The sequence below is a fragment of the Seriola dumerili genome, unplaced genomic scaffold (assembly GCF_002260705.1).
Source record: "Seriola dumerili isolate Sdu_G_001 unplaced genomic scaffold, Sdu_1.0 BDQW01000003.1, whole genome shotgun sequence".
Taxonomy (NCBI): domain Eukaryota; kingdom Metazoa; phylum Chordata; class Actinopteri; order Carangiformes; family Carangidae; genus Seriola; species Seriola dumerili.
In genome coordinates this window covers 1,459,942-1,487,689 of record NW_019174258.1, presented here as the reverse complement: position 1 = coordinate 1,487,689, position 27,748 = coordinate 1,459,942, and the positions used below count along the sequence as shown (strand labels likewise).

The following is a 27,748-nucleotide window of genomic DNA, read 5'->3' as shown; positions in this document are numbered from 1 at the left end:
AACATTGTATCTACTTGGTATGCATCAACAGACAACCTGGACATGGGGGCGCTGCTTTACATAGTTCTTAAATGTGATGCTAATGCTTGAATACTTCAGCAGACCTAAAAAGATCTTGAATCTGATCTGCTTTAATTATCTTTAAGTATTGCAACATATACTAGATTCTCTTCAGGTAGCAAACAAGTAACTTGAAAAGAAAGCAGGAGCTTAAAGATCTGAAGAAGCTCTGCAGAAAACATGCTGCTGCTGAAATGATAGCTTGTGGATTAAAGTCTGCACTGCCCACCAATAAAATGCCTCTGTTTTCTTTGAAAGGGGCTGCAACTATAAATCAGTTCATCTGTTTGTTATTCTCTGGATTAATAAATGAATCATTCAGCCTATGAAATGTCAAAGAACTGTGAAAAATGGCCAGTACAACTACCCAAGTGTGTTGTTTTGTACCAAAAGTCCAAAGATATCCCCTTTACAATGATGCATTGCAAAGAAAAACATCATTTCATCATCATCACTTTCATTTTTTTGTTTTGTCATTCCAGCTCTATACTTGTTTACTACCAAGAATTTACCAAGACTTCTTGACCAGCAGAGCACACCTTCCCTTTAGGCTTAAGTGCGTAAGCTACACAATATAAAATTGCTTTCTGTTAGAAAAATTGAGGGAAAAAAATGCATGAAGCAAAATTACAGACTACTACTATTATTTCTTGTGTTATCATCATGATCACATAAAACATCAAAAGTAGTTATTTTCCTCTTCAGTACTTACATTCTTTAAATACCTCAACCTTCTGAGTGTGTGTGTGCGCATGTACGCACATGTGAGCATGCTCATATTTAAAAGCTAGAGAGGTGCCTGTCCGTGTATTTTCGTGTCCCCTCAGCACATCTGGCTCTTGTTACAGCCCCTGTGACCTGTGTGTGGTTCTGCTCCATCCCAGCCCCCATCTCTCCTCTGTGGGAGAGCGGAGTAATGACTGATTGCTGCTGGGCCTTTGCTGCTGCAGTTCCCAGGACCCCTGGCAACATGGGTGTTCATTCTTTTGCTCTAGGCTGGAGATGGCCTTCTGCTGACCAGTATGTTATTTTTTTTTCATCTTTGCCTTCAGAATCATGTTTTTTTTGTGTCTTTTCCGCTGGGGGCGGGCGGGGGGTTTAAAGGCGTTTAAAGGAGGATGAGTGAAGCCAGTGGCGGCTTCATGCAGACATTTATGTCATCCTCAGATCTCCAGTCTCCAGAAACACAGATTCATGTGCTGTTTTTATCTTCTCAGGATGTTGGCCTCTACCACTATTACTATGAGTCACAACAACTATGAGGTTTGTTTTGACACGATAGTAATTATTGGTTTGACCGGATTCAGTGTCTTTTAAATTAATAACCTAATCTAAAACATAAAACATCACCAAAATGTTATCAGTGGTTGAGATACGGTGACAGTACTGACAAAGTGAACGGAGAGAACAAATCTCTTTGGGTGATAGTGTTTCAAATTGTTTTGGGGGCAAAGCAGTGTCTACACATGTAGTAGCTTGTACTGCCGTATTTTGCATCATAAAACACCTAAAGGACTCCCTTATATCACAACATCTGGAAGGTTCAGGGACACAAGTGAAATTGTAAAGAAAGCATTCTACTTGGAAATAATTAAGATCAGATTAGTAGCTCTTTCCTCCACGTTATGACATAACACCTTCTATGCATAAAAATAACAAGGTTATAGGTGGAAGAAATGAACCAAAGGCAATCCTCCAGTTGCCCAGCCTGTTTTGCAGCTGTTATAGAGGTGTGGAGGCGGGAGCCTATTTTGTTCCATGAAGCGGTTACTGAAGAATGACGACAGATAGACTGAAGTGCAGTGCCCAGAGCTTGTATGTCTTAATTTTTTTATTTAGCCTTCATTAAAAAGTATTCCACCACTGAACCACATTCATACACTCGTCTTCTAAAATGTGGCATATGTGATTTCCAGGAACAGTTTCATATCTTATTTTGTTATCCTCAAACTGCAATGAGAGCTTATACTTGCATTTCTTCTGTAATAAAGTATTATGAATAGATTAATTTGAGTATTTAACAAAAAATGCTCTCTGGAGATTCTAGTGAGATGCCATAATCATGAACACATATTTCTGAGAATGTCTACTAATGTAAATACTAAAGTGTGCTAATAAATGGGCAATTCAGGTTGGCCTTCTGTAGTTATTGGATTTCTGAAATGCAGTCATCTTTTTATTTCTTTAAAACTATTTACAAAGATTTCCTCTATGAACTACACTACAGTGATTCAAGGAATGAGAACCCAAATGAAGTTTTGCGATTTAACAGAGATTACGCCACTTTCTCACTGCAACAATTTTTGCATTTCTAGATCAATTCATGTAAAAGATTCATTTCCCATGAAGAGCAGTTTAACAAATCAGATACGATTATTCTAATTCCCTGTATCAGTCACTGTGACATGGTGCTAATGGTTTAGGATTTGATTTCAGGTATACTGGCTCAAAAGTCCTTCCTCTCAACACAGAAGCCTCCAGCAGAGCAAACAGGACAAGATGATCTCTGCAGTTCATTAACTTTCAAAGAAGAGCTCCTGCACAGAGATGAAGTGAGATCAGGGTCTGCTTAGTGAGAGTGAGGCCAGAGTGTGGAATGAAGGGAGGCTGTTTCATTCACAACAACACAAGGACCAAAGGCAGCAGGACCAAAGAAACTGCAAAGATGCACCACCCTGAGATGAGAAAGTGTTCGTTCCTCTCTGGATGAGAAGCCCAGCCTCTTAATGGGTCCATACCAAACAAGGGCCCCAATCCAACAGTTCTGACAGAACTGTGTTTGCAGCGTTATCATTACTGCACTTCAAAGCAGCACCATCTCTAAGGGACATGCTACACTGAGTGTACAAGGCTGCATACTCCGCTAGAGCCATCAGCTCTCATTGGCTAAAGTAGGGCAGAGCCACAGCGCACAGAGTGGTGTGTTAAAGATTAATGAAGATATTGCACAAGTAAACCAGCTTACAAAACATGCTTAAGCATGATAAAATATTTAGAAGTGGCAATGTATATAGCTGGTGTGTTTGAGCCGCATGTTTGACTCATGGACCCTGGAAAGGCCCTTAGGGTATATAAGTTAGTCACATATCATGGATGACTAGAAACAGTGATGCTGGCTCAATAGCTGGTTTCCAGGTTTGTGTTAAATGTTGATTGTAGATCATAAATGATTAAACTGCTGAATGGTGAGGACCGAATCAGGAGAGAAATGTATTAATATTGCAAAAAATATTCTTAGGCTCAGTCAGGGTGGTGTTCTGTCAATTAAGGGAGTGTTTAATGTATAGCAACGAAAAGACATTTGTCATAATCATAAATATTTGGTGATGTTTGCACCAAAGGCTGATTTTAAATGATGTGTCAACCACATATTAATTGGGCAGTGCTTCCCTAGTTTATGACTCCTTTTTTGTGTGTACTTTAGAATATCGCAAAACACATCTTTGTTTTCGCCTTCAGAGCATAAAATATCACAAATATTAGCTGACATAAATGAGCAATACCCTTCTCAATATTAATTAATTCCTAAAAGGCTCTTTCCATTTTTCATGTGGACGTGTACACTGACACAGCTGCTTTTTTGTTGAGGAAACCTTCATCTCCATGCAGCTGTTGGAAAAAACACGAATAAGTCCAAGTTTTTTTGTGACATTTCAAAAGTTCATTACACGCTTTGTCACAAAGTCAGATGAAAGACATGCTAGCAGCGTGGTAGGGAGCTGCAGTTTGGTGAAGAAGCAAGGAGGTGTGGATTGAATCCCGACAGAGTTCTATGAAGGTGCTGATATTTGTTTCTGGTGGATGATGTGTTTGGTGGCAAAGCGGCACAAAGAGGAGGAAGCACCTGTGTGGGGCTGTACAAATCATACAGAGCGGCGCCTTTCAACGCTCAGCATGAAGCTTCTTCTCCCATCATCTCAGAGCTCATCATATCCTGGCAGATGATTTTCCAGCAAATTTCTTTCCCCCTGGTCCCCCCACCCCCACCCAGTTAATTGCTTCCGTTCTCCAGAGTCCAATTATGGACTCCATACATGCAGGATCTCATTTCTGGTATTCTATAATTCACAGTGGTTGTATCTTGCAATAAGGTTTCAACTGAGAGATGGGTCAGGAATAATTTAGTTCTTATCAGGCAACGCAGGACAAACAGTTTAGCAGAGCCTCTAAATTGAGGTGATGCAGTTTACACAATTATATCTCCACAAAGTCCTGACTGAGAGAAAGACAGGGTAAGACCTCCAACAATTACCAATTTCTGCAGGTGAGACAAAAACCAACAACAATGTCATGACAAAGTACAGAGAACGGAGAACACTCTTTAAAAAGTATACTATGTAAAATCAAGTAGAAATAGCACTTTCATGGATTAACAAAGATGAACGATTAGTTGAACAAAACATGCTTCCATCCTCTGCCCCGCACGCTACATACAAACCACATTATTTTACTGAAAAAATACAATAAATTCAACAGTTCAGTGCAGACAACACAGGTGAAGAAATGATAACGCCTCATGTCCAGTGTAACTGAATAATGCCCAGTGTGTTTTTGGATTTGAATGGAAACTTGGCTCTTGGAATATTCACTGTAGAATCCAAGAGAAGTGAAAGATGAATCTCCCTGCTTGATTAACACGCTGACATTGCAGAGAGGGTTCCTTCTCAAAATGTTCTTGCTAAAAGCACCAAAAGTCACATGCAAATGATGTCACATTATGTCGATATTAAGGCATTTGAGTAAAAGATACTAATATGATACTGCAAGTTCCTATGGGGAGGGAGTAAAAAAGAAAAAAAAATGTATAAAGGAAAACCAACCAAATGTGCAAGGGATCATAAATTCAGTCCTCCGCCATATCTTTTGAACTACTAAGAAAATTGTGGACTACATTAAAGCTAACTTTCTACAGAGGCTCCCCTTACGTGCAGTGCTGTATCATGAGCCACTGATAGGAGAGTGTCATTTCATGTACTTCATTAGAACTCCAGATAATATCCATCTCTTTTGCTCTTTTAATCTTTTGCTGAACAGAATATTAATAATCTTCATAAAAGGCTCTAACCTCTTCAGAAAGGAGAAAGAAATAAGCACATTAGATACCAGAAATAGGCCAAGATGGTGCTCAGTGAGGAGTACAGTGAGGGCACAGTATGCCAAACACAATCCTCCTTTACATGCAAAGCCCTAGGGTGGACCAGGAGAACAAGCTCTGAAGGCATCTGGTCTCTAAACAGACCAGCCGTATGAACACAGCCATTTTTATCCAGCAGCAGTAACAGAAACCACTGTTCACGAGAAGGGAAGTGACATTTTTCTGAGAAATGCTACATATTTACTTTGAAGTGAGTGTAGAAATAGATGTTGCTGTTTTTTTATTTTTTTTTTCCTTCTGCTTCTGGTTATGCAGGAAAATAAGAAATGTATTTTGCATCTGTAAAATATCGTGTATTGTAAGTTTTACACATTTTTATTTTTCATGAATGAAGACCAGTAATCTGTTTCATACTCTAAGAGGAAGCAGGAAACACAAATACCTTCTTGGAAATGGTGCTATTGACAGCCCTTATACAACACCTCCAGTTCTGTGCAGGAAGACTTAACCTTTATTATGTTATGTAAGTAAAACCTAATAACCTAATCACTCAAAAACAAAGTTGTTGCAATTATGACTCTGCAGCTTAACCTCTCTATTATGATGGTAATGTGCAGTAATAGGTTGTCTTTAAAAAGGAACATGGGTGCAGTAAATTGTACAACACAAAGAACAGCCAGAATGTAGCCATGCAACATTGCAAAGAGCAAGTTAAATATTGAGACTCTGCCGCATCATCAGTAAGGAAACTTTCATGAGCTGCATACAAAATGGAGTAGATGGTGAAAGCCTAAGGCCACAGACAGAAAGGCACAATGTTTCAAAACACATGACTGACCTAAAAAATATAAAAAGAATTCTATCTACAGTGGTACTTTAACCAGCTGTCAAGCTTACCAGATCAAATGAAAAAGGGTGCTTTTGTTGTAACAGTGACCACAATTGATAAATTTTTCAATTAAGCTTTTGATCTTGTGGCTATTTGATCCTATTCACACATTACACCAGTGGTTCTCTAATGTTTTCTGGCACGCCCTTCAGAAACAGAAAAAGGTTCACGCCCCTCCCCACCCCACAATTTCTATCAATTGTTAACAATGATAGGTGACGCAACTAATAAAAAGGGATCCATGTTGAATTTTAGCGAAATAAAGTGCAGCACGGCAGCATTAGCAAAATCTGGTTGGATTACTTTCACTACATAGATTATATTTATTCAAATGAGTTTCTTTCCATATTTTTCCCCTGGTCATCCATGCCCCTTACTGCAGTGGCTCAATGACCCCACCCAGGGGGGGGTGCCCTCCAGTTTGTGCACTGAAACACACTATAATGATTTTTAAGATTTATTTAACTTGTATAAGTCCTCCTTATCAAATCACTTCTTACAACTAATAGCCATTCCTCTAATCCCATTTCACTATTTATTTAAATACTGGTGTAATGGGGGTGCAATTGAAACGGACAAATATTTAAGTTCCCCGTGAAAAACTAAACCGCAAGTCTGATGATGTGGGCAAGAAAAGGTCTTTAAAATGTAAAATAGCCATCCGGAGATGCAAGTTGGCAGTTAATACCCATTTACCACTGAGTGAGTCAGCCGTTTTTTAAATTTTATTACTTTAACTTAGTTTTAATTATTCCCCTTGTTCTGAAATGGCCCTGCAATCTAGAAGTGGAGTCGGAGTGAGAGGTGTAATCCACTGGCACATCACATGGTCACAGCGACCTTTTAAAACTGATAGTCCGCTTCATTTCAGGTACATTAATATTAATATTCTTTACCGGCATCATCTATTCTATCTCTGTTAACAATGAAGAGAAGAGAAAAAGGGGAGGGCTTTTCAAGCCAGCAGAGACAGTTTGGGCTCTGCATCAGGGTTTTACATGAGTTGTTGTCAGACAATGTTACCATAAAGTTTCCTCACTGACAAGCGCCCAGCACCACTGTCACATTGGCTAGCTTGTCCTGATTGATCAGTACTGACTGATAAAGGGATGGACTCCAGGTGACTTTTGGCCCCGACAAACCAAACCAACCTTAAAGAACTGGCACCAACAAAGAAGAACAGATGCATCACATCAGTCAGCCACATGATTAGCCAGTTGTCTGTGTTCCTGATGTTGTAAACATTATGGAAAAAAAAAACCAAACAAACAAAATAAGCTGGCCAACCATTTTCATGCTCCAGCAAATCTGACTAAAGAGTCACATCAAATGGGCAGAAAACAAACTGAGAATCTGTCTGAAACATTTTATATGATATTATATATTTTTTATATATATTTATACATTAAATACTATAATATTTTAAGTAAAAATGCCAAATATGTATATGTGCTGTTTTCCCTTGTCTTAACATCATAATAAAATAACTGTTTTTGGATTATGGACTGCTGCAGACACAAAAAAAAAAAGAAGTTATCTGAAGATGTCGCCTTGAGCTCTAAGAAGCACAGGCATTTTTCACAATTTACATTTTATAAACCAAAGGATTAATCAAGAAAATAACCTGCTGATTAATCTGCAATGTAAGTAATGCATATTGCAAATGCAGCAATAAAACTAATCCTGCAGTTTAAGGCATTTAAGGAGTTATACTGTATTACATTTACAAACAAATATTATGAACTACTCAATAGGTGCAGTGTCCACTGTAGCACAATTAGGTTTTTAGCTTTGTTGTAAACAGCATGCATTGGTTTGGTGCCTTCATCCAAAGCACCTTACAACCTTACCTCTCATTCACTCACTCACTCACTCACTCACTCACTCACTCACTCACTCACTCACTCACTCACTCACTCACTCACTCACTCACTCACTCACACACAGATGGAAGCAAGCTACCGCGCACTCTAAGTAGTCTGACCATCGGGAGCAATTTGGTGTCTTTCCCAAGGACACTTCAACACATGAACATGAGGAGCTGGGGATCAAACCGCCAACCCTGTGATTAGTGATTAGGGATCAGATTACCCGCTCCTGAGTCACAACTGCCTCACTGTTGTCAGAATTATCTTCGTTAACTAAGATTCAAGTTGCCTGCTGTGGAGATCGAACCCAGAACCCTCTGGCTGTAACAAGCCAGCGGTGCTAAACACGGAGCTCACATGTTGTTGCTATCAAATCGGTGTGTTTACAAAAATACGTCGACACACAGCCACCTTCATGACAACATGCTCAATGCATCACGATGGAGGAACATAAAGATCTGACATGTTTAGAGCAGAGGTTGTATGGATGCCATAGTGTGAGTAGAATGAAGGGGAAATAAAAACAACCAGCATCAGAGCTATAAAACCTGCGCAGCTGCAGTCTTTGATCCTCCCCTCGAGCTCTCCTGCCTAATTCCAACACCTGCACACAGTCAGACACAGCTACACGCACAGCCCCACAGCGCAGACACGCCATGCGTGGCCACACAAAGCAACTCTCATTTCCTATCAGCTGTAGGCAAAAAATGGCTTAACAGATTTGTTTGTCCCCAGCCCGAACATAATGGCTTCATTTTAATCAGTGAACAGTGACGTTATGCAGTCAGGGCAGTGCACAACACATGAGCATCTTTATTTTAGTCATCATTGTGGTTATAGCTGACCTTTCAAAGTTAATGAACAGAGGGCATTCCTCAATAACATGCTGAGGGGCTAAACAGATGCGACTGTTCCATATCATTTATTCAAAAGGTTTATCACGGCAATGTCGTGTTGTGGGCTCTTGGGATGTATATCCCCTGCTGAAGGCCTCCTGAAGCCAGTGCCTGAAGCAGATAATTTAACTACAGCTGCAACTAACAATTATTTTCATTATTAATTAATCAATCGGTTATTTTACCTACTCATCAATTGGTCAATAAAATATTTACAGTTTTCAAAACGCAAGAGTGACATCTTCAAAAGTCTTGCTCGAGAAGCTAGGACCAGAGAAAGTTTTGCACCATCAATTATTAAAATAGTTGCCAATTAATTCCCTCTTGCTTGACTAATTGATTAATAGTTATCATAACAGATCTAAACTAAACCATTTTTACACTGTGGCAAAAAGGCCAGAGAAGCACAACCAGGTGAATTTTGATGATGACCTAATAATGTATTTTATTAATTTTTCATTTCAGTACTACAGGAGCCTGAAGTGCAGGAATAACTTGCACAAGCAAAGAGAGATTCTCCTCTATGGCAGAATCCGTCTCATGATTTTCTGTTTAATACTTAAAAACTGACTTTTTCATCAAGTGTCAGCCTGACACATGCACATTAGAACATAGGTAATGATGAAATGCCACGCAGTACAAAATGGAAGTCATGGTTATTTGCACAGAGCACATACCGGGTCAGTTTGGCCTTTTTTTCTTTTTTTCTTTTTTTTAAGCCTTGCTGTGGGTCATAGCCGGGTTATTCTGATCAACCTTCTCTGCTGCACAGAAAAGTACACCAGATCAGAGATCTGTCTCTCATCTATCTATCCCATGAAGCTGGTTGAATAAGAAGGATAACTGCTAAAAACCTGGAACATCTGTTTTTACTCCACTCCGTGTTTCAGATTTGATAGAGCTAAAGGCTTTACTCAGCATCTATCCAGCTAACTTTATTAGGCCTGCTTCGTTAGGCGGACCCCTGCTCTGCCGTTTTTCCATCTTAGAGACTGTGTCAAAACTAGCTCGTCAATCCGGCTCAGGTCAGACACAACAGTCCATTTTCTCTCCCTCAAAATATCATAAAATACTAAAGCAAGTTGCTGACACACACCAAACCAAACAGCTCATCATCTCCAGGACAGAGTACACAATTACACCCATGTACTCTGTGAGTACATGGGTGTAATTGTCTGGATTCTTCCTTGTGCGTGGCCAATACATAGTTAAAGGATTTAAGTGTGTAGGATTAGTCATTAGTCTGCACGCTGTGATTCACAGCACAAATAACATTCCTGGTCATGACCAGTAAGACCATACAGAGCAAAACAGAACAATGTTGCCTGGAAAAGTGGTGAGATGAGGGACTTAAAAATCTGCATGTTCTCTGACTATTAGGCTTTGTGTTTCATTTTGTAAAAAGAAAAAAAAACTACAGAAACATATTTAGCATGAAAACTATTCTTAGATTCCTATGATATATTCTGTGTATATACCACATTAAGTTTCATGTCACACCGACCGTAACCGAGCCTGAATGTCTAAAGGTAGGTTGTGCAATTGGCAAATTAAATGTTGTAGAATGTCAATAATGGAAAAAAACAGGGTATTTGGAGTAGTCAGTACAGCACCCACAACTGCAAGGTTTTCCCATCTATCCAGAAGGATTAGGTAAACTGGACAGATAGATACTTTGCAAGTTTATTCATAGAGCCTGTGGTTCAAAGAAGAGTCAACTGAATGGTTACAACCTCAAGTTTCTATTATTTTATTGCAAAGAAAGGTACATCAAAGATACCTCAAAACTCAAAACTCTTTTTTTAATGGTATTAAAATGCTTTTTCCATCACTTTCCCTAAAAGTATCAAACACTTAAGTGCAAGAAATACTTGGCTTTTAAATAGTAACCAAGACAAAGAAGACGCTGTATGAGTAACAACGACAAAACACACTCCTGTAGCCCTACGGAAGACTAAATTAATTTACAACTCTTACTGTTTTGGGTTTTTTTTTTTTCAGGAGAGGACATGATGATGTTATGGGATAATTTGGCTAATTGGTTTCCACTGAAGTCAAACAGGAAGTCATAAACAGAGGAATACGTCACTGACGCACACAGGAAATGTTTATCCGTAATCCACTGCCCACACCTACTGTGCCTGGAAAACTATGGGCATAATAAGATCTTAATAATTTAAAGCTTTCTCAATATGGACGAGGCAGTTACCTAAAGACCTCTTCTTTTTTTTTTTTTACTTCATCATTTCAGCTTCTACAAATTGACAGTATTTCTGCTTTCTGTCCAGACTCCACACAAAGGCTTATTGTGGGAGTTTCTGAATATACAGAGTCACACAGAACCACAAGTAAATTATAACACTGGGATCTCAATCTGTAATTAATTGCTTTAATAAAAATTGTGTGTGTATGACTGATTAAACTGAACAGGGCAGACAAGCTTTGTGATTGTTGGGTTATATTTATAGTTAAAATTACACATCAAGACTAATCAGACCATGATGAACAGAGTCTTGTTAAGGCTTGAGCGAGTAGCTGTTGTGAAGTAGGCCCATGTTATCAGTTGGCAGAAAAACATCCAGCTCCTTGCAACACGCCCGTTGCAACACAAATACATAATCAACAATGAATGACTGACAAGAAGGCGCTTAGACTGAACATTGGTTTTCACTGCAGCTTTTCTAACTGACTAATCTGAGAGATACAATTACTAACACCTTTTAAAAACTGTAGTGTTTTTTTGTTTTTTTTTTGGTGGGTGAAAAATAAAAAGAAAGAGGAAACACAGAACCACAGAAAGAAAGAGATAAAGATATACTCTAAAAATATATAAGATATGCTCTTTGACAGCTTTGGCAAACAGGAATGCCCAATAAAATGAATTTTAAAATAAAGGAGCATCATAAATAACTCACAGCTTAATTATAAGTGAGCATATCTGGATATTGATAAAATATAAAAAACACCTAAATGAATAATTAATCTGATGTTAAACACGTAGCATTGCAAATATTTAGGAAGCCGATGAGCACTACAGTATATTAGCATAGTCAAAATGTAGTTTTTTTCTCTTGTGGCCACTGTATCACTACTACTGTAAAATGTCAGCACTTTGACTTCCTTATTATCTCTAAACTTCATGCATCTGCAAATGCAGGAGAGAAAAAAAAAGCTTGCTAAAATGCAGCGTTTTACTTACATGTCCGTAGTTGATGAACCCATGTTTACTGGCAATTCGATCAGCTTCCTCCTGACCTCCAGGTATGTGGACAGCCCATGTGTTGGTGTAGACCTTCTGACCGAGCGCTGGTTCCAGCCCAGAAACCAACAAGATCAACAGAGGCCCGAGTAACAACTCCAGCAGCCTCAGCTTGCGCCCTTCAGAGGGAGATGGAGGGCCAGAAGCCATGGGTTCTCCTAGTGCAGCACAATCTCTGAGCACAACGCCTCTCCGACAGGCCGGGCTGCCCACGGTACATGCAGGTGCACAGGGAGACAAAGAAGGGAACGGTCACAGCTCACCTGACGGGAAACAAAAAAGAAGAAGAAAAACATTTACATGTCTGAAAGGGTCAGAAAGCCTGGTGATGATGTCACTGGCCAATCATTCCTTGTGATCCCCCATGGCCATAAAACTGTAACACAAAAGAAGCCTGTGTAACCTAGGCACGTCAAGATTCACAGGGAAACTATTCACATGAGGCCAAATGAAGAAGACTTGGTCAACACTTGAGGTTTTGTTCCTCCCTTTGTAGCTGCTTCCATGTTCAGAGGAATAGAACTCAAACAGGAACAGGGGAGTAAACTTGATGTGTCACACATTAAATAATGTATTCATCTGTTTTGTCCATGAAGAAGAACAGCTACCTCAACATTAGTTTTGAGCAAACGTGCTAGAGCCCAGCTAAGTACAGGCATTTGATAATCCCACAGGAAGTTGTGAGCAGGACGCCGAGGCCTGATGTTGCGGTCAAGACACACAGCAGCAAATGTTGGCGTTTACACTCCCATGGGAGGATACGCTAGATGAAGTTTGCAAAAGGAAAATGCTTAGGTATACTGGGCTGGCAAAGGAGGTGGAGAAGTGTGGTTGGAAAGCTAGACTACGCCCTGGATGCTGAGGGATCAGAGCAGAGTCAGTCTTACTATGAGGTGAGGTAGCCACTCGAGGGGTGGAGTTTAAATGCCTGAGGCAGCAATGGCAGCCCATGGCAATAATCTTATGAATAAGACAAAGCAATATACCATGTGATAGCATAGCTACAGTAGCCAGAGTGAGCAGAGACGCAGATCTCAGCTCATGGTTTAATTATTTGCTGATACAATTTTTCCTCTAAGCTGTTGTTTGGAGCTAGGAGGGGGTCAGGTGTGGCTGTAGTCTGTTAAGACAATTATCCAAAGCGCTAACCCTGCTGTAACCCCGAGTTGACTGGACCGCACTGAATACAGCGCCACTATTCTGTGTTTCCTACTTGCATGCAGTCACATTTCTCCTCCTGATTCTAATCTACAGTGGGACAGGGTTTCTCCAGTCATTTTGTTGGTGTAATAGCCCTTCTATAATGGCCCTGTCTCCAGGGTTAGCTACTCAATGGACAAAATGGAGAATTTCAAATCACCGTGCCATCATGCCGCACTCCAAATGAACAAACAAGCTCCTCAAAATTTCCCTGGACAGTTTGTTGAGGAGAATGAATGATGTTTTTAGATGTGACTGAAGCAATCTGCTGTGCACTCAAATAGTAATTTACTATACAATTTACCAAGGCATTTCATATTAAAAAATGCTCAATGACCAATTCAAGCCACTGTGCAAAGCACTGTGCATTTTCAATTCAATATACTTTTGATATAAAAAAGAATTTATAATTCAATACATTAAATGATTGACTACACGTTATTTACCTATTACCACGAGTCGAGCTGGTTTGTGGATTAACAGCTGCCTACTCGGATCTATCTGACCAGCTTACTCTCCAACTAAATGTTTTAAAACTTCAGGAATTTGGGGTACTGGTTGATTTGTGGGAAGACGTTTAGGTGGAGACAATTTGCGTCACTTGCTGCCAGCCACTGTCTATCCATTGCTTAGTGAACCTCACCACTAAGCTGCTGTTGATGCATCCAGTCTCTCTTTCATCATGAACAACTTCAGTGTGTTGTAAGGTCTGTTTACTTATGTGGTATATTAAATTTGCTTATACACTCAGTTGCCACTTCATTAGGTAGGCCTGTACAATGTAATGTAATCTTATACAACAGCACTGCCATAATGCTCAGTTTTTGGTGACATTGTGACAGAAATGTATACATTTAATTATATACCTCCTATTGATATGTATATCAATAGGAATGGCAAAAAGATTAGACAAGCCTCTCAATAATAAATTAATAATAATAAAATAATTATTAACGTGACATTATTAACTTAATAAACAATTTACACATCTACAATGTCACCAGACGCTGAACATTAGAGCCATCATAAACGTGGCCTTTATGGCTTAACAGTTGCGTTCGATTGCACATGTAGATTGTACATGTCTACCTTATAAAGTGACCTCTGAGTGTAAGCAAACTTTCACCGCTGGACATCAGGTCAGCCCTCTGTTTCACTTAGAGAAATGGAAGCAGTTCAAGCTACTGGATTTGCCCTACCAGTCTAAGCACCTGAGCCAAATGAATGTAAAAAATTATGCTGAGGGTTCTCCACTGATCGGGAGAGGAAGGATACTGTATTGACCTAAATATTAGACGATTTTTTTTGTCTTTAAATTTAGTTTTATAAGTAATTGAGAGTACAATTGTAAATACGTCCTTTTTCCAGATTATTGCATTATGGGTTGTTTTTGGCCTTATTATGTAGCTAGGCTAGCGAGTGTTTTCGAGTCTGACTAAATTTAGTCTTTCAGAGAAAGTCAGTCCGAAAAAAGTGTTTTATTAGCCCAGTTGAACCTGCAGTTTCTGAAGGCTGGTATAACAGGCTTTGCTACCACAGAGAAAATATATTCATGATGAGTGAAAACAAGTTCTCCCAATGTTGTTGTTAAGTAGCCAGATGGCTATGGGCGGATGAGAACATCTCAGTTCAAATCTATTCACAGTAAGCCTTGTTTTACCAATGTTTTGTACAGCACACAGTGCAATCACTCATGAAAATGTGAAGGATTACTTCAAGACATAACACTTAGTTCATCAATAAGCATATTTGTTTTGCTTTTCTTATTGCTAACATCTGTGTGTGCTGTGAAAAACAATAAACTATGTTGTATTTTTATAAATATTAAAATGATAATGAAAAATGATGTGAAAATGCAAACCACTCAAGCCTAAGCCTAAACCCTCCAGAACCCGAGCGAAAACCCTTTGTTGCACCCGTTGCCCATTTCGCATCAAATTAGTCATGTTGCTAAAATAGCTGCACCTACCCTGAAGTTTTTCATTAAGTAATTATACAGCCATCGCTCCATACGCTGAGGTCAAAAATATGCTTGGTTTCCGTCATTAACGGTGTTGTTTCATTAACATTTCATTGTTAATTTTGCAGGCTTTTGTAATTGGTCTAATCCTATTCACTTAGACCATGATGCACAGACTAATTACAAACCTTTTCAAACATCTGTTCACTGATTTTTTTTTTCTAATCAAGATTAGATTTTCAGCTGTATTCATTTACCTAAGTCCATTATTAAATCACACATAAGGAATTTTGTTTCACTTAATTACACATTCACAGGTATTTACCAAACATGTATAGCTTCTGATACTTGTTTATTTTCTTTGGAAGTAGGGATACTCTTCTGTATATATTTACAAGTAAATGAAAATAAAATCCTAATTTTTTCACACTGAGCTTTCACAAAATGTTCATTAATTCATGTATATTTAAAAAACAACAGTTCAGACATGCATCTCCATCAGGTATTCATTAATTTGGTATGAATGGCCTAAAAGGAAGAATTACTCTTGCCACTGTAACAATCTATGTAGTGACTGAATTTCCCATCTGACTGCCTGAACTCCCTCGATAATATAATTTCTTCTTCTTCTTTTGCTTACATCGTTAAAACATAATTCCCATGAATTTACACACTCTGAACAATGTCACAACAACTCCTTTGAGCAACTCTCAGGCACAGACTTAACACAGATAACAGGCTGACAAATATGCGACTGTGTGTTTGGCCATACTGCTTACAACCCTGAAATGTTTATTATAAAAAGAAGCCTTGTTTAGTTAGTGGCTATTCAAATCGATATTTGAAACCCTTGTACCCTCTACAATTAACAAATGCATGCCTGGAACTGATAAAAATGTGAAGTTGAACACAATTTAACTTAAAAAGACTTAAAAACTTTAAACTGCTGAAAAGACATGAAGGCCAGAGTATTTTTGACAGCAATATCTCAAGAAGTTTTCTAAGCAAAGTGACAAGTAAATGTCTGAAGCGTTGAGACAGACTTGGTTCAGTGTGTTGTGAAGCCAAAGTACAGGGAGCTGCATCATTAGCGATCAGCAAGCTTACAGGTCAGCCTGGCTGTGAGCTGCCACGACAAGCTGCTAATCCATGCCGAGCATTTCAACAGTAGATGTTCATTCCATTGATACCTGGATAACAGCTAATTTCACATTACAGACAGCTACACAGTATTAAAAACAGGCGCCATGTATATTAAACCAAATAAAACAAGTCAGGTGCCAAGGCAAGTGTCTCTCAAAGGTGAACTGTAACACTCGCATTGCTCCACTACCTCTCAGTCCTTGTTTCCTGCTCATTTAAGCCTATTTCATAAAACACATATGTCTAAGTAGCGAGGATCCACAACCAACACTAATTACATGTTTACTTTTTATAATCATCAGCTCAGTTCCTACAAAAATTGACGAACAACAATTGCTTCCCATCTCAGTTCTCCCTCATTTTGACATGTTCAAAAGCAGCAGCTTAACTCTGGCTATTTAAACCAATATTTAGTATTTATCAGGTTTAAATCCATCAAAATTTTAAAGTACAGCCCACGATGAAAATTAGTAAACAAGAAAGATAAAGAAAGCTAGAGAAAAGTCCTGCGGTACTCACTCAACCCTGTCCTCTTTGCCTTGGGGCAACAAGTAAACAGAATGTGAACGTTTCCAAAGCTCTGTTTGATTTCGAGACTCACTCTGATTTTAAGTACAGACGCCTGTGACCTCATCTAGGCACTCGACCACTCAGTTTTCTTAACGTCAGCGTGAAAACCACACATTGTGGCATAACAACTGTCCAGCTACTTTACTGTTCGCCAGAGATAAAGCACAAGCCAACTGTCCCTCTGAGTGGTCTTTAGTGTTACCACAGTAAATGATACCATATGCCAGACTGTGATAGGAGAGGTTATAACCGAAAAAAAACCATGCCAAATTATAATTAGCCAAGTATGATTAAACACAAAGGATAATAGCAGCCTCATTACCAAACTCATCGGGATGTTTTTAAAAGGAAACAGTTTACACCTCATCAGTTTATTATTTACATTCTAATGAGATAAAAACCAACTCACATACATTTATCCAATATGACCCTTTGCTCCCACTCAAACATCTTATAATTACTGTTAGTTCTCACATTGTGACACGCAAGAAATCAATATCTCAATGCAGGCGCACTCACACAGCCCTCAAGAGTGTATTTGGGAAATAACAAGCTGTGTGTGGCAGCGTGGCAAAATGACAGTAACAATAGCGATTGCAAGTTAATTCATTAATATGCCATAAACAACACTAAAATTACACTAGCGTTCCCCGATGAATAGTGCGAGATATAACTTCACCAGTCAGATACCATATAAGATCCTAAACAGCGATAAAGAGAAGTAGCATCATGGCAGATTGTGAGTATAACACAGGGTTTATAGCTATTACACCAACAACATGGCCCTGACATAGTAAGCTACCAAGTAATAGGCAGGCAGCAGACTAATTAATATCTGCCCCTAATTCTTTAACATGTCAGCATCATCAATCCAGTGTCATAGGGTGTAGACAGAGACACCATTTTTCACAAAGTATTGGTTTTTGGGTGGACCTTTCTATGATCTTTGCAAGTATGCTGTAATTTTTTATAGGAATTTTTATTGTAAAACCCATTTGATGTTTAATGGCTTGACTCTCCTAATTACAGTACTTAAAAACAATAGCAAAACCCTTGTCGTCCGGTACATTTGTTTTTTACCAAGTGCTGTCAACACCTTCCACAGACTTCCTGCAACAATGTCAGCATTAATGCTTCATACAAAAACACTTGATAATCATAATATTTTCTGCTATGCCTGCAACTCAAACTAATTTTTCCCTCTCTGGGTTCAGTTTTCCAGAGATAAGAACAGGAACACATGTGAATTCCATTAAGGAGCTTGTATGGAATGGAAATTCTTGCACAACATAAAGACACGGCTACATGTTATCACACTGTACATGGACACCACCTGGCCCTCTTACAACACTTACATTCAGAACAATATGCTTTGTCTATTTGAGAAGCATTGTTTTCATTTGGAACATGTAACTGCATGCAAGGGGCTCTGTAACCTTGTTCTAGTGTTTGTCCATAACAATCAGCAGCTCAATATTGGGAGGAGTAAAATTACACTGTTGGATTTAGTTGAAGCACAAACAACACAAGCAGGTCACGTCCCATAATATCTCAATGTAACATCTGCTGTGACACTGAAAATCCAGTGTTGGGTTACACTTTATCTTTTCACTTAAAAGTTAATGTTCATATCTGACCAGATTATTTTTCATCAGATAAAGAGTGTACATGAAAGAAATGCAGATCGGAGCAAGTCATCCAGAGAGGTTAATAACTTAACTCAATTCAAAAACAAACAACATCCTAGATTCATATTTTGAATGGCACATTTACAGCTGCGTTTCACAGATCTGCATTTCTGATATCAAAGTTCACTCCTAATGAATCTACGCGCCACAGCCTCCATAATCACACACATATCAAGAGTATAGTAATAAAGGCAAAGCAAAAAGTGTCAACAACACGCACAGTGCTGAGTGTTTACAGGGAACAGAGATTAACTGCAGAAGAGCTGGGGAAGGAGGAAAACTTCTCCCTGTCTGGCCTGCAGCGCCTAACACTTTATGAGCTCAAGTTAAGGGGTTTAAATATATCAGCTGACAGGAGTAACGCTGTGAGTTTGCGGTCGGTGGACTCACCTCACAAGTTAAGTCCGTGACAACAACACGTAGTCATAATGTGGCTCGGAGCAGCGGCTGGAGCGGATCCGATGAAGACTCCTCCGCTTGACAAATATGTCTGAAACTGTACCGCGCCGTGATTAACGCAAACTTGACACCGCGGTAGGCTGACCTGCTCCGTCTCACAGGTGCCTCCCCTTTTCTTCTTCTCTCATCCACCCCTGACGAACATTTCCGATCCTGGCTTTCTCACATTTTACTACTCATTCCCACAAGAGCAGTGTGGATCACGACCACCACGATTTTTTTTTTTTTTTTCGCCACTCCGCAGGAACAACCACAGAAACCGGACGCGGCGCAGTCGACGTCAGCTAGGCATGTGTGTGTGTGAGTGAGAGAGAGAGAGAGAGAGAGAGAGAGAGAGCGAGAGAGAGCCCCCCCCCCCCTNTTTTTTTTTTTTTTCGCCACTCCGCAGGAACAACCACAGAAACCGGACGCGGCGCAGTCGACGTCAGCTAGGCATGTGTGTGTGTGAGTGAGAGAGAGAGAGAGAGAGAGAGGGAGAGCGAGGGAGAGCGAGAGAGACCCCCCCCTTTCAAGCCGACACACAAAAACTAACAGCAAGCGGGATCAATGAGATAATATACTGTCCTGCCCCGTCCTGTCCTGTCCTGTGGCGGGGTCCCGTAGCCGGGAGCACGGTAAACTCGCCAGCCACGAAGCCCAAACAAGTAAAAATACAAGCTGGAGCAGACGGAAACTTACAAACGGCTCAATTTACCAGCTTCCTTTTACATTCTGCTCGAGCCGGCTTGTTGTTGTCTCACACAAACCGACGTTAGTGCCGACGACGGCACGGTGAAGCGACAGAAAAATAGATAACGGAGAATCGCTGGTTATAAATAGTCATGATAGCCCTCCGGTGTACAGCTGAGTGGTCCCTTCAAGCCCCAGGAAATACGTCACGGCCGCGGACAAAGTGGAGACGTTAGAGCAACACCTCCTCACCGAGCAGCGGCGCTGCTGCACCGCCACCTGCTGCTCACAGGCCGCGTGGCAGCCTTAATCTGGGGCCGAGGCTGGCAGCTGCCAAACAGCCTGTTTATACCCAGGTGGAACATTTATTATAGTTGAAAAGCGCGTAATAAATAACGTGTATGAAGCCGACTGCATGCCAATAAACGCCAGCTTGGTAGAGAAACGTGTTGACAGGACAGACACAGTAAATTGCCAGTTTCCTCTAGGCCAGATTAACCTGTTTGGAGGTGCTGTTTTTATTTCATAAACTTAAAGAATAGGGAAAAAAAGAAACAGTAATTGTGGGTAGTGAGTTTGGATACCCTTGGTAAATCCTCCTTTGGCAGATGTCACAGCTTGCAAACACTTTTGGCAACCAGCTAAGTCTTTCTGTTCTTGATTTAGAAATTTCCCCTAACTCTTCCTTCAGATCACTTCTGAGGGAAGATCAGTTATCAGTGGGATATTTTAGGCTCACACAGATCTACCAAGAGATTTTTAAATGATGTTGATGTCAAGGGACTGCAACAGTGCATTAACATCTGAAGATAGGCTAATTTTTAATGTCTGTGCTGCAGGGGTTGCATTTACATCTTTTCGCTTCAGAAATCAGCAAAATATGTAATTTGCCCAGAGGTGCTTAAACTTTTGCATCCAACTGCACATGACAGCTCCATCATTTGCCCAGACCAGCTGGTGGCTTATCCTAATGCTGGAATAATACTAACCTATCAAGTCTCACTTTTTTTGTGTCAGACAGTTCATGATGAGTTCATTTAACCCAACTTTCATTATTGGTTCCCATAAGGCAGGTGACCTTTTTTGCATGTCATTCCCTATCTCTTTCTCCCCTCATTTGCAGTTACCTCTCCATTGGATCTATCTAATAAAGGCATAAGATGCCCTAAAAATAATTAAAAAGAAAAGAAATATGCACAAGGACGATAACAGATAAAACTAGTGTTGAAACTAGAGTTTGACTCAGGAACCCTGTACTAGACAGGACCACAAGCTAATACTAAGCTAAGTGGGTCGAATTCCTTAAATGTGCAATTAAATAAATTATCTTTAAACATAAAGTTTAGATATAAAAGAACAGTGAGACAGGTATTGTACTTAGAAAAGATTCATACAGCAAATCTGAAGCATTTCTGTAATTAAATTTGCAAACTAGGTCCTACTGGAAGGAAGATTCCCATAGAGGTCACAGGGCCCAATGGTAGGTGTTACTGAGCTAATAGAAGTTATAAATAAATACATTTTATAGACCCCAACATGTAATTTAAAGGAAAAGATTGAAGATATTCAAATTTTATCCTCCGTTGAGAAAAGACAAAATGTTTTCATGAGTTATAGACTCAGTGTCCGACCATGGTGTGTAGTCACTGCAATAAAATGTCATTACAAATGTTTCTGCTTTATCATCTTCCCTGTAAATTTTGTCAAATAAACATTAGTCATTGGATCACTTCCTCTGATTGCTCTAACAAAACAGTATAGCTACATGGTACAGCTACATAGAGTGATTTATGTTCTTCCAGGCTCATAATTCACATAAAAGTGAAATATGTGCAGCAGAGCAGTCAAGAGTAATGTAAATGAAAGGACCAACACACAGAGGGAGCAGACCAGTTCAAAATATTTATCTGAAGTACAAATAAGATGGTGATACCAAGAGAGGTCAATGGACAGTTAAATTTGTTCCAGCATTTCAGATTAGTTGCCATAACAAGAGGCACAGAGCCAGTGAGCAGAAAGCGAGGCTGTCTGTGTTCAGGGCTGCTGGAGCCAGGTTTCTCCCTGTGGAGGCAGAGGAACAGAGCGTTTATCATCACCATATAAACACAACATAAAAATCATATTGGTTGCTCCGTACAGGCAAGTAATATCATAATAAAAAGTGTAAGTGCTCACAAAAACTTACTCAAATAGATAAAATAACATTCAGAGACTCACTATGAAGCAGGTTATTAAAATGAAATTTTATCACAATTATTTTTCTGTGGATGCACCTCTCAGCTCCAGCAGGATGTCTCCTTCATATCGAGCTAGTCCAACTGCGTGTCTCTGCTCGGTGTCCAGCTCAGTCCACTGCTCCTCTGTGACAGCCCACGCTTGCTCCACACTCAGCCACGACAGCTGAACTGCACTGAACACCACCTGTCAGACAGACATCCAACACAAGCACGAACTCCTGCAGGAAACTTTGTCATCTGAGGGGAGGCACCCAGGGTAAAGAGGGAGCACCCTTTTGTCAAACGTTATGGCAACATTTTTTAATATGAATATGGACAGTAAAGAAATTAAACCATCACATGTACATATACATGGGAAGGGGGTTTCCTATTGATATCCCTCTCCCTGAATAAAATAATATATTCTATGTGTCCCTTACTGCATGCTCTTTTTATGTATGTCTTTATATGAGTCCACAATTTACTTTGTCCGGTATGATTTTGTTGGAGAGCATAAGCGTCTTGCTCCATTCCTAATTAGTCCATGTGTATCCCAACCCACTGTAACAGCCCTTTTTCTGTATAAGATTCTCCTTTTTACTGGCAGAAATGCAGATGTAGTATGGCACTGTGATTGCTTTTGGTTTATATTCTCAGATTGTTTTTCTGAGTCAGCCAGTTTCATTAAAGTCCTCCTTCACTCAGAAATGTGCTTTGCTTATTGTTAACTGATGTATGTGCAGTTTGACAAGTAGCATGTTAGTATGCATGCAGCTTACATGGGTGTGAAACTTGATATTTTGAGTGCACCTACACTGAATTTTCAGTGAAGAGATGTTTTGTTAAACATTTGAAATTAAAAAATTTTTGTATTTATAGATCCTGGATTTTCTATTGAAGGAAAAGAAGCAGATGTATTTTAAAGGAGGAATATTTTTATGTTGATTTTTTTTTTCTTAAATGTCTTAAGTCTTTCAGCATTAAATAATTAGTAACTTACAGAAAATAGAGTAGTATGTCATGATAATGACCTAATGTATTAAATATTATGAACATAAATAACATTAAAAAAAAAAAATTGTACTTTAGTTGTTATTGGCCTATTTCATGGCTCTGTTCTGTTTGCGTGTCCCAGAAAGTCATGCCAGTGTGACAGTGAGGCAGCATGAACAACACCAGGACCCTGAGACTGAAGCAGCTAAACAGAATTAGGCCATCATTCCTTTGATTATTTATTTACTCTTCCTGATGAGACTTCTCAAAATGTCTGCAGGGAATGGGATGTAATGTTTCCTCTATTTCACAGTAGAAGCTAAGTATAATATTTCAACATCGAACGATTTAGTCAAAACTTCCATTTATGCCACTTATACAGCACATGCACATGTATCTGTCCTGACGTTAGATATTGCTATGTTGATTATCCTGAATAAATAGCCCTAAATTCCTGGGTGAAACTCACTGCCAGCTTCTTTGGTGACATCAGAGCAATGGCTTCAGGGGTGATTCCTTCCACTTGTTCTTGTACCAGAGCCGACAGCACCATATCCTCCAGGCCCGCTGGACCAGGAGACAAACACTGTTGTCAGATAATTAATGTTTCTCATATAAAATCAGAGGAAGCGTTTTAAAAAGAAACCTGCCCTTTTTCACCCTTAAGTCTGTACCCTTGGGGATATTTTTAATTGTGCCTATCCATCCAAGAACTGTCATTTCTTTCTCCTGCCCTCCTCACTCTTTGAAAGAAAAGCAATAAAAAATAAAAAAAAAAAGTTGATAGCAAAGAAGTTTATACCTCCAGGGATATTATCTCAGTGCTGTACCTGCCAATGTCCCAATTTCAGTGAAGACCTCTGGTCCCCAAGCACTGGCTGGACCAAAGGCTTCCGGGCTGGACAACCGGCTTGTCAACGCTTCCATCTGCTGCTCTGTGCATGGCAGGGTCATCTCCCGCAGGAACAGGACAGCCACACTGCAGGTTGAGGAAAAAGATTCAGTACTTTATATCCCTCTGAGTGCGTGTAAAACGTTTTCATGAGGTTTGTGCTGCTCAGAAATGTGCGTCCTACATCTGTCAGCAGGTGTATGTGATATCAATTAATGTCTCTCTCTCAAAACTACAAGCAAGCTGTTCTGTAATGCCACATAGTCCGAGTTTCATTACTATACTTTTACAAATTAGAAAATTAGCTTTTTTTGTCAACTCCTTTTTACTGTATATGTCCAACTTTGTTCATATTCCTTCTGGTCGATGTCACTTGTCTCGTGTTTGACTTATGTTATTATGATTGTTGTGATTGCTCCTTTGGAAATAATGGATAATTTGGCAAAATAGTTTAAATAGTTTTTTTTAAGTGTTGCATTAATTTGGGAATGAAAATAATGATACATCAAGTATCTGACTGACCTGAGATTGTAAGGGGTCAGTTTCTTAATCTCTGAGGGATACAGACCACAGATCAGATGGCCAAATGCTGCCAGATCAACGACTGTTAACTGCTCCACTTTCAGTTTGCGTTTCCGCATCACACCCAAAATCACTGCTCTCATCTGAAATGACAGCAAACAGTAGTATTTACCGCAGAGTATTCAAGTTGAGATTGTGTCATTTTCCTGCAGTTTTACATCAGGATGAAAAATTCAAAAGTTCACCTTTTTAGGGCTCCAGCCTGTCAGCGTTCCCAGATGTGCCAACACACCCAGGTCAGTGAGATTTGCATCTTGCAGCTCTCTCTCTCCCATCTCAGTCACCACTGAGCCCAGAGCCAGCACCTGCTCCGCCCTCAGCTCTCTCACCGGACTGAAGGACTGGATTAAGTGAAGAACCAGAGCATGGGACAAACATAGATTATACTGATATTAAAACACTACTCATGTATTATTCAGCTGTCCTTGTCTCTCAGGGTTGGAAACCATCAGTCAGGATGCAACAGCCTGTTTACTGGCCTTCTTACTTTTTATCTTCAAATTTACATTCCACGGGCAAAAGCTATTTTTTTAAATAAAAGCAGGAATTCTCAGACACCAATAGTCAAATTTTGATTATATCATTAGGGCTGATGCATTTCTTTTTTCTTTTTTTTTTTACCAAGAATTGTGTCGCAGCCTGATGGGGAAAAAATCTGTGTGGGGGACAGAACTGCTGCACCACAGGTCAGACTGAATAAATCTTGAGGATGATACATATTATTCCTACAGACAGACCCAAACAGAGTCTGCTCAATCCATGGGAGGGAACAGGTTGTATTCATATTTCTGTAGAGGAGAGCAGTTTGTGTGGAAGACATGAGAGTGAAAATAACAAACAAATACAAAAGAAATCACGAGCCGAGGCATTCCAAACTTTGCATGGTCTTTAGTAGAGCTGAGTTTCTACTGACCTGCCTGAGTTTCACCCACAGTGACCGGCGCTGCTCGGAGCTCAGCGAGGCGTCCTGACCAAAAACCTCTATACACTGTTTCAGATCCTCCTGCGATATACGGCTGAGCTGAGTGGACGACCAAGCTGAAGGAAACGTCCCTCTGATGTCTGCACAGCTTGGAACTGGCGCTACTCAAAGAGACACATGTGGTGGATTCACTGCAACGCTACAGAAGCTTCCACAAAGAAATTTCCCAATTTACATAGACACTTATCGACTGTGTAGGTCACAAGTGATGGAGTGGTAAACTGATAACAGTTGCTCTATCTGTAGGTAAAATGCATTAGACACAGTGTAACAACAGCACTAGGAGTTGCAGGAAATATTCATTGAACCTTTTGCCCTCCTGCTCCGTGCTTTGACAATCCCTCGAATGAGACTCTGGGTCTGCTGTCTCTGGCGACGCTGGTCCATACACTGAGTGATACACACTCCGCCCACCTCACTGTCCTCCCAGCGCCTTTGACCCACCAGCACCTGCTCCACCGTGTCTTGATTCAACACTGTCTGCACAGCAATAACACATGAAATTGTTAGGATAAATCTCAGAAAACCAAATTGCAGTGAAATGAATTACTTGCATGGGATGGTGCTTTTGGGTGCTTACCAGTGGGATGGTGTTAATCTGCTTTGTTGAGAGAGAAAACACCAACCTGCCCAAATGTTCAACATCTCCAACTTGCCAAGTGGAAGGCTCCCTGGCATCAAATCACAAATCACAAATCACAAATCTTACCACTGCTGCTGTTTTAAGTAATCCTTGTCTTACTGCAGGCACAGTGCTGATTTTTTCAGGCATGAGAATGTATTTTAGACTAAATCCAAACTGTTCTGCTCTCCTAGGTTTATTCTACTACTTTAAACTAACAAGTGCTGAAGGTATTTTGTTCATACGTATGAATTATTACTCCCTGATCAAAATTTCTGTTTACTATATTCACTTATATGTGAATGTTGAGGCATCCTTTACTGATATGACTGAATATATCTAGCAATATGGGATAAGTTTGTCAGTTAGTCCACCACCACTTTGGTCCAGGATGAAACATCTCTAAAATGGATTGCCATGAAATTTGATACAGACATTCATGGTCGCCCAGGATGAATCCTAAAGACTTTGGTATCTTTGAACATTTCATCTAGCACCACCATTAGGCCGAAATTTCAATTTGTATTATATCATATGAATTCTGTTCATCTGTACTTTGTTTTATGTTTAAAAACATGCAAAAGTAACCAAATTTCCATCAGCCTTAGCTTGCAAAATAGCTGCTAGAATGGCTGTAGCCTCTTAATCTTGTTTTAGTTTGTAACATGAGTTCATGAACAGCCACCTGAAACATTTCCTGGAATTTAAGAGCCAAGCATTCAGCCTTGAAATCAACATTTGTTATCAGAAAATGAACCATTATAGAGCCATAAAACACCACAGGAATAAGCATTTTATGTCTTGATATTTCATAATTACTCTTGTTTGTGATTGTTTTTTCAGTTTTTGCTTGTTTGTTTTTGGTAGTATGCATGTGGCCAATTTGTCGTTTTTTTAAATCATTGGACACTTTGATTCTTAATAATATCATAAAAATACATACTGTTTAAACCTGTCTATAACATATGACATATATATGACATATTAATGACCAATGTGTCATAACCAGGACCCTGTAGTGTTTTCTAAATGTAGTCCTTTACCTGAGTAAGTCTTTCTGAGTGAGCAGGGCACTAATATCTCTCAGAGCCTCTTTAGGAAGGCAGAAACCTCTCATCTCCTCCAGCCGCAGAGCCAGAGCTCTTCTGTCCACCAGGGCCAAACTGTCCCGGTCCAAGAAAGGCAGTAAAGGCCCCAGGATGTCTAGAGTGGTGCCGTCAATCTCCTCCTCAGCCTGAGAAGAGCCCTGCAGAGCACCACATGCACATAGGGGACCTGGATTACAAGGATTTCACACTGATATGACTTCACTTGTGTGAAAAGCTGTTGCAAGGATGAAGCAGGCTATGGCCTGAATCTTCCTCTCCATCTGTTTTCTCTCCCAACATTTGTTGGTTGAGGCTTCTCAAGCAAGCACACACAAACCAGCTTGTTCTCTCTGCCCCATTAATACAAACCAAATACATGACTCACCATCACTGACGCAAGCCCTGATTTCATTTGACCAGAAATAGTATCTCTGAGTTCCACTTTAATCTGGGTACTCATGGTTATGGTTTCTCATTTAAATTACCCTGAGGTTAATTTGGAAATTTTATTTCTTCTGAATGATGCTTATAAATTACATGCAACAACTGCTTTCTGATTACACTTTTCTACCTAAAACATATTGTGTTTTACCAGCTCAGTCACGGCCTTCTCAGCC

The 27,748-nt window shown here is 39.8% G+C and overlaps 1 protein-coding gene and 1 long non-coding RNA gene across 3 annotated transcripts in view; both read right to left on the bottom strand.

Annotated features, from left to right (window-relative positions):
* The window catches only part of LOC111221567 (furin-1-like), a 78,473-nt gene extending 59,140 nt beyond the window's left edge, over positions 1-19,333 (bottom strand). Inside the window, exons 1-2 of one of the 2 annotated variants that reach the window (XM_022745021.1) lie at positions 19,019-19,333; positions 12,008-12,330 (exon numbers count right to left, since the gene is read on the bottom strand). In XM_022745021.1, the coding sequence (XP_022600742.1) occupies positions 12,008-12,217 (210 nt within the window). In that variant the 5' untranslated portion in view covers positions 12,218-12,330; positions 19,019-19,333. Of the gene's footprint in view, positions 1-12,007; positions 12,331-16,889; positions 16,971-19,018 lie in introns of those variants that run through there. The other variant, XM_022745029.1, reaches the window with a different exon arrangement.
* A 4,141-nt stretch (positions 19,334-23,474) lies between these two features.
* LOC111221988 lies at positions 23,475-24,453 on the bottom strand. The gene is made up of 3 exons (XR_002665110.1): positions 24,380-24,453; positions 23,796-23,944; positions 23,475-23,532 (listed from the first exon to the last, which is right to left on the bottom strand). It is a non-coding gene; the product is annotated as an uncharacterized LOC111221988 (long non-coding RNA).
* Between the last annotated feature and the right edge of the window lie 3,295 nt (positions 24,454-27,748).